General features: G+C 43.2%; 1 protein-coding gene across 1 annotated transcript; it reads left to right on the plus strand.

Annotated features, from left to right (window-relative positions):
• Nucleotides 1–394: 394 nt before the first annotated feature.
• Nucleotides 395–1,870, plus strand: LOC147886145 (chitinase 2-like). Its single transcript, XM_087395499.1, has 2 exons — nucleotides 395–544; nucleotides 650–1,870. Exons 1-2 carry the CDS (start codon nucleotides 479–481, stop codon nucleotides 1,487–1,489), a joined length of 906 nt encoding a protein of 301 aa, XP_087251625.1. The 5' UTR covers nucleotides 395–478; the 3' UTR covers nucleotides 1,490–1,870.
• The last annotated feature ends 6,214 nt before the right edge of the window (nucleotides 1,871–8,084 follow it).

Raw genomic sequence — 8,084 nt, forward strand, 5'->3', positions numbered from 1 at the left:
CTAAGTTAAAAATTTTAGTGGTTAAAGCTCGAATAAAATTTACCTATGTTTCGACATTCGGACAAGAAAACTAAATCCTTTTTGGATTTGCAATTCGACCTCATGTTTTGAAATTCGGCCCAAGGAAGAGCTTCTTGTCAAGAAAGTTTGAAATTTTGGGCAAGAAGCTTGAATAAAAACTTCAAATTCCCACGTAAACGTCTACATAACGTACACGGCGCTGCGGAGTTTCCATGTGCTTTGATTTACTGCAAATCTGTCTAGGGTCTAGAAGCGTACACGGCGGGAAGAGCTTGACTCAAGTGAAGCCGCGTTAGCTATGTGGACTTCTGTTAGTTGTTCTGCTATATAATGGGGACTGACTGCCTAGAATTCTAGCTCAACCAACATCGCATTTCAGCCCTCTTCTCTTTGCCTCTCGAGTTTTCACCGTCCTGTAACCAGCTTTGATATATTTCAGGCGCTTCCCCAAGCCATCATGCTGTCGAGCTGCTTGGCGGGGCTGCTGTTGGGGCTTTGTGTTGCCCTCTGCATTTCATGTAACGTTAGTATCTATGCCTAATTTGAGATGAGACAGATGCTAAGTATGTGGAAGTTGTGCAATGTAATACTGGACTGCTTATTGATTCAAATGTGTGTATATGTGCAGGTCCCTAGGGGTGAGGCACAATCGGTGTTCAGGGAGTACATCGGGGATCAGTTCAACGGGGTGACCCTTAGCGACGTACCCATCAACAGCGGGGTGGGTGAGGTCCATTTCATTCTCTCCTTTGGCATCGATTACACTAGCGATGGCTCCGCCTCCACCGACGGCACCTTCAGCCCCTTCTGGGACACCGCCAATCTCACACCGGACAGCGTCCAGGCCATCAAATCTCAGAACAGCAACGTGAAGGTGATGGTGAGTTTAGGAGGCGACACAGTGCACAGCAACAGCGTGCAGTTCAACCCCAGCTCCGTGTCCTCCTGGGTCTCCAATGCCGTCTCCTCGCTCACCTCGATGATACAAACCTACCATCTGGATGGCATCGACATAGACTACGAGCATTTCGACTCCACAACTCAAGACGACTTCGTCTCGTGCATCGGGCAGCTCATCACGCAGCTCAAGCAGCAGAACGTCATATCGGTTGCATCCATCGCTCCCTTCGACGGTGTGAGCTCCTTCTACACGGCGCTGTGGGCGCAATACAGCAATGTCATCGACTATGTTAACTTCCAGTTCTACACTTACGATCCTTCAACGACGCCTTCCCAATACGTCGAGTACTACAACACTGCGGCTTCCACGTACAGCGGCGGCAAGGTGTTGGCGAGTTTCAGCACGGAGGCGGGGACCGGACCGACGCCGGACAACGCCCTGTCGGGTTGCCAACAGCTCAAGTCCAACGGGAACCTGTCCGGCATCTTCATCTTCGATGCAGACTCCTCCTACAAGTCCAGCGTCAAGTTCCAATACGAGCAACAAGCCCAGGCATTGCTGGCATAGTGGGGTGGCCCAATATACATAGATGCACCTGAAATAAAACTCTGATGCATTCATTGAATACAAGTGAGTGACACTCAGTGCAAGGGGCGCGGTAGCATTGCCCATATATCTGCTGATCCATGATTTGGCTTCTCTGGTTGTAGTGGAAGAAGCTAGCGAATCAGCACCACCGGCCTACTTTATAAACCTTCCATCTTTATCTTCCATCTTCTTCCATTTGAGGCATCCATGGTTTGAATCCTTGGGATGCCTCCCTGGGGCATTGTAGGCCACAAGCAGTTGTGCCCTCAGAAGTTGGCCATGGGTGTGTGAGTGAGGGGAGGGTGGAAATTATTTCTTTTTACAACAGGCTTTTTTAAGGGATGTTTTGGTTTTCTCGCACCTCGTTCAACCACTTGTCACAATCTTAAACCTTGATGTTGAAGAGATCTAATGGTCTCAATGGTGCTTATGTTTTGATTTTTGACGCAAACCGACAGCATGCTGCAAGAGCACCCTGTTCCTCCCTTACTAGTTATCTCTCATAGCCAACACGTGGAACCTGATCCTGGCACCGTGACCATGCCAATGAGGTAGTGTCAGAAAGGTGTGCGCTCCGTTTCTTCATCAATTTCACCTTCTCTATCAAAAGCGTCAAGGCGCGCTTGAATCTTGCAATCACACAAAAGAGCGGAATGCCGTTGAGGTTGTTGCCAAGCACTCACGGCTTGGAGCTTGGAGGTTGTCCAGGGTGCACTCAAACGCTTGGCGCCGCACTACAGAAATGTGGCAAACAGGTGCTTGGAATCCGTTGCTGGCTGTGTACGGTGTAATCCTTGCTAGGGCAACTCTTTTGCGTAGTGGATAACCGGTGAAGGCGTCCAGGCAGTGCTTTCTTCCTTTTTCAGAGGAACCGCCACTCTCCTTCGTCGTCAAGAAACAATGACTGTTGACGCAGAGATGTATTCTGTAAAGGCGCAAGACGTCTGCCCGTCGTGCAGGTCGTTGTCTTCTGAAACCCTTAAGCGCACGAACTTGTGCGGCGACCCCTCGTGCCCGTGCTCCTCCTTGTCCCGGAGTCTCTCTCACTGGAAGCCTATATCTTCTTGCTGAAGCCGAGATCTAACCTACAGTCTCGTTCTCAGAGCTGAAAGGAAGCCTAGAGAGGAGACGGAGACGGAGTGTCCTACTCCCCACCCCGAGGGATTGCGAAGTCAGGAATTTTTGAGCTTGGATGCCTCAAAAATTGTAGAACCAAACAACCTCGCAGCAACTTACAGGTTTGGGTCAAACAAAAGAGCCCTTCTTACTTCCATCGAGGCACCAAGTAACCATTCTGTTGCTTGCATACATCCCTGAAACTACGGTCAAGGAAGCCAAAGGTTTAGGTCCAAAGAAGTTTGAAGGAGAATTAATGTCGGTTGATTCAAGTTAGAGAATCTAGCGATCAACATGATTTGTTGATTGCTTGAGAAATAGCCAATGTTAGCTCAGTTGTGAGATTGATCCGGTGGAATGAGACATCAGACAACAGCTCTACTAGTGCATTTCATTGCGCCACTCCTCCGCTTCTCCACTCTTCTGCTTCTCCACTTGAGGCTTTTAATGTTGATGACCGTCGAGCCAAAGAGATCGGCCGACGTCTAATGGTGCTCCCTGCTTCTCTTACGTCGACCACATCTCATTTGGCACACATTAAACAACACTTCTTGCAATATCCCTATGAAGAGTTGTAGCACCCCTTCATCACACTGTGGTGAGAGACGATAGATTTCAGTGACAGCTTAGAATACTTGGTGGGATTCACATCTTTTGAGAAAGGTAGAAGCGCCTTTCCTATGGGATAGCTATCACAAAGGTGAGAATCATTTTCATGAGCTGGAATTCAACGGCTCAGCTCATGCTAGTGTTTAATGCTTGGAGGAATTTGAGTAGTCTTCCTTGGAACACGGAGAGAGTGGAATAAAGAATGGCTATGTAAGAAGGGTTCTTAAGACTGTCGAGCAAAGTAGATGGGACATCACAAGTCTATAGAAAGGCAAGAAACTGTCGCTAGTTAATTCACTACTACACCCAAACAATTCCAATAGTGGGCTTCCTGCAATGAAGAAATCATGACCAAGCAATGGGGCTTAAAGATTGAGTATGTGGATGGTAGAATCATAGCAACTGAGTTGGTTGGTAGGGGTCGTGGTTTGCATTTGGAAGATAAGTCAAGATGCTAGGCGCACAAGATCCAAAATATGACTTGGAATTCAACATTAAGGAAGGCGTGGAACTTCCACAAGGTCAACATTTCATGGCAGATATGATTGTCAATGTCAGAGGAAACTATAACAGTCTAGGACCTCAGCTCATTAACCTTAGCGGGAATTTTATCATTATTGTTGTTATAGAGATTGGGGTCGCTGAGACAATCCTTTCTTGTGTTAAAAAAAATCTCCATCCCTCTCCCTCTTTTCTTCTTTTTCCTTCATCGTCGTCGTCTTCTTCTATTTCATCATCATCTTCAAGTTACTGCTAAATATTCTTCTCCGCCTTCTTAGAAACCCATGTTGCTAGCTAGGATGGCGACCAGTCCTTGATATAGATCTCTCCTTCACCTTAGATAACTTTTTGCTTCTCCATCAGCTTCTTATCTATGGTGATTCTCCCTACCCTTTAAGTTTTCATCTTCCTTGGCTCTCAATCTTGCTCTCATTTTGGCCTAACATCCTTGATCTTTACCTTGTCCAATACAATCAATTTTTTCTATTGTAAATTCATGTGATCGCACAATGGTTGCTTTTCATCACTATGAGGTTGCTCCTTCCTCTACCAAATTGAAGGATTCCATGATTATTACTTGCTATGGGGATGTAGAACCCTGGCTGAGTATGGCGATGAGATATGACTTTTTGGCACACCAATGGTGGCTCCCCTTCCTATGATCTAGATGGCTTGCGGGCTATGGTGATTAATACTCTTGAGAAGGCACACATGCATTTATGACCCATACTAATACTAGATATGCATGTCTGGGTAACAAGGCATAGCTCTAAGTTTTTTTAGCAATCATGTTTTAACTAGATCAAAATTGTCCATTAGCACAAATGCTCTAGTATTAGTGCCAATAGCAAACCAACTAAGGCTTGCTATTGTTTATCTAGGACATTAGAGTATACTTTGTTTTACAGTCAATACTATAAGGAAGTATACTTTGTTTTACAGAGAATAATATAAGGAAGTGGTTCGTGAATGAAATTTTAGGACCTAACTAAGTGGCAAATTAGTGGTTAATAAATGCAAATCTTAACATACCTAACTATGTGGCAGAGGTAGTTGCAATGCACCTGTGTTGGGAAAGGCACAATCTCCTTAAGTAGAACAACATCATGTACCACTCTCCAATCATTCTTTCATCACGGACTCCCACAAAGGAGGTCCATATCCACAATACTTTACTTCAAGAGGAGGAGGCGCAACAAGCCATGGCACAGAGCCCCTCGTAGGTGGGTGGGATACCTAGGAAGCAGATGCCACCCATGGAAGCAATAAGGAGCATTATGCATAGCCTCTACATCAATGTCACTCTCTCTAGGAGCATGAGAGAGAATGAGACAAGATTTGGATTTTATAAAACGTGGAGAGCACTCAAATAAGATTTAGCTCTTATGGAGCGACTGAAATAGTGAACCAATCTCATAGAGGATGTAGCCTTAGTAGCTGTGAAACATGAGTGGTCACATACACTTAGACCCATGGCAAGAGACCTTAGAGTTTACCTTAGGCTTCTATTGGCAACTTTTTTAGTCCAAGGAGGAGTTCGTCTAGCTCCTTGTATCCCGGTTTGTAGTCTAGACCCATATCGCAATAGTGGTGTCCCTATGTAATAATAGGCAGATAGAGGTGCCTTTCACTCATGAGGAACTTTGGGAACCCTCAAGGCCCTCCCTCCATAGAAGTGCCCTAAGGAGGATGAATCAACACCAGCTTTCTTGAGGTGCTTCTAAAAGTGCCTTACTGTAGATGGCTTTTTAGGAGATATCAATTCTAGCTGTCTTCCATAATTCTTAAGGGTGGATTTGTTGATCCCGAAGGAAGGGATTGGTTTGACAATATCGTATTAGTAAATTTGGAAAAAACCCAATCCCCACTTTCTTCCAAATTTGTTTGATTTGGAAGAAAATCAATTGAGGAATTTAAATATAAATATATTAAAGATATAAAAAGCTATATATTAAACATATATGTGTTTATCTTTATTTCTTATCCCATAAGATGAAACCTTGAACATTTGTCAAGCCTTATAATAAAAAGTTTAAATAATTTGGAGGTTTTTAAAAACATTATATAACATGTACAAGTTGTATGCAAAAGAGCAGTTCTAATATGAAAATTTCAAAATTTCAACAAAAAAGTTCTATTTAGTTTAGCAATTTAAATATAAATATAAATCTAAAGTACTAAATATAGACACGAGCCACTTGGATAGATTGCTACCACCACATTATTGATCATGAGACCTATTCCTTAGCAGTGAAGGGATATACTCACAGATCCAGCCTATGTTCACCCCATCTCTACTTGGTCAGGTTGTTTTAGTGAGGCTGGGCTATGCATTGGAGTTTGTTTAGGACCGGCACCATTTATTTATTTTGAGGCGGACTCCTCTCATAGATTGTATCCCACTCAGCCCCTGGATCGGTAGGAGCTCCTTTGGTAGAGAGTCAGGGTCATTGGTTGCCTAGGTAAGGAATGGGCCACAGATCCTTCCAGGTTGACCATTGCAAAGGATACTAGATGGAGACTTTGGATTTTTCAAGGTCGACCTCTTGCGGAGCTTGACTGGGACCCACGTGAGTGGGCATGGCCTGCTCCGGTGGCAGGCAATCGTTCTCTTTCCTTTTTCCAGTACTCGACGAGGGCAGGTTACAGGCTTCAGTAGAGAGACTCTCATCACCTATCATCTGCCTCCCAGCTTTGGCACGCACAGGGACTTACTGCTGCAAAGCTCTTGCTGAGCTACTGGACTCACTTTTGGGGCATCAGTAGAGCCAGGAAAGTCTCCTACTTTCTTTGGCTCACTATACATAGAGGCATACCTGTGGCTACTTGGCTTCAGCAGATGGGTAGACCCTCCTTGTGTATGCATTATCAGCTTGCAGAGGAATCTAGCAAGCATTGTTTATGGAGTTGCCCTAGCTCTAGAGTGGTCTGGACAGGTATCTTTAGGTTGTTCTCACATGTTACATCCGAGTCCTTTTTGATGACATGGGGCGCTGCCCTTTGGGGGAGAGGATCTAGAGCCTTTACTCTCTTTGAGTTAGAGCCAGGAGACCACGGTTTCTTCATGCAGTGTCGCCACAGACGGGGTCCCACAGAGGCCAGCATCATGGAGCCACAAGATTTGCTTTTGGTACCTATACCAGCTCAAGATTCCCTGCCTACTTCAGCTGCAGGGTCAGCCTGGGAGGTTATTTCTAGCATTACCCTATGGCGGATATGGTGTTCACGATGTTCTTTTGTCCTTGGGGGCCATTTATGCACGGAGGTTGACACTCTCGCTTCCATTTGGGCGGAGATTATCTTCACTCTCAGGAGTTAGTGGGAGCAGTGTACAGGCACCTCTTCGGCAGTTCGTGGGAGACTTATATCCTTCATGAGGACATGGGACTGCTCCTTGTTTTTTCATTTGACCCCTTTTGGGATGTCATGGCATTTTAGACCACCACCATGGCTTTTTTGCCACATTGTCGAGGCTAGGGATAGAGTACTTGCTCTCCCACTTGTTGTATGATTTGTTTTGAATGGAATATATCACTCTTTATAAAAAAGTACTAAACCTAATACTCTCTCTCTCTCTCTCTCAATTTTATATATATATATATATGTATGCATGTATGTATGTATGTATGTATACACATATATTGATAAAGGCTCACTAGACTCTTATATTATATATATAACATCAGTGATACAATATTGGGAAAACATGATCAAGGCATTATCAAAACCTATCATGCAAAGTCTGAGTACATGCAACACATGTAGTAGAACAAAGCACCAACACTGACAAAGAAGGTTTCATAGGTTTAAAGGCAGTAGAAGACCACTTTTGTGGTCCAGAATGCAACAAGCCAAAAGATATATTCCAATCACTAGTAGATGTAAGAAAGGATGAATTTTTTCTTGTGAGACCAAACCTAATTCTCTCTCTCTCTCTCTCCCTATATATATATATATATATATATATATACACATATGTATATGTATATACACACATACGTATATGTATATACATACATACGTATATGTATATACATACATACGTATATGTATATATATATATATATATATGTGTGTTATGTATGTATGCATATCTATATATATTTAAACACATAATTTATTTAAATATATATCTACATATAAGCAAATAAATATGTATGTATGTATATATATACATTTATGTATGTATGTATGCATGTAAATTATATTTTTGTGTGTGTGTTTTTAAAGAAAAAACATACATAAATAAATAAACCACTTCAAAACATATAAATATTTACACTTCAAAAACATATAAATATTTACATATTAATATAAAATAAATAAATCGACACACACACACACACAC

The sequence above is a fragment of the Dipteris shenzhenensis genome, chromosome 24 (assembly GCF_047967505.1).
Source record: "Dipteris shenzhenensis isolate YYH24624 ecotype China chromosome 24, Dip_SZ_1.0, whole genome shotgun sequence".
In the NCBI taxonomy this organism is placed as follows: Eukaryota; Viridiplantae; Streptophyta; class Polypodiopsida; order Gleicheniales; family Dipteridaceae; genus Dipteris; species Dipteris shenzhenensis.

Coding starts and splice junctions, on each gene's coding strand:
- LOC147886145 (XM_087395499.1), top strand. CDS start 479: ATGCTGTCGAGCTGCTTGGCGGGGCTGCTGTTGGGGCTTTGTGTTGCC. Junction 545..649: donor CCCTCTGCATTTCATGTAAC/GTTAGTATCTAT, acceptor GTATATGTGCAG/GTCCCTAGGGGTGAGGCACA.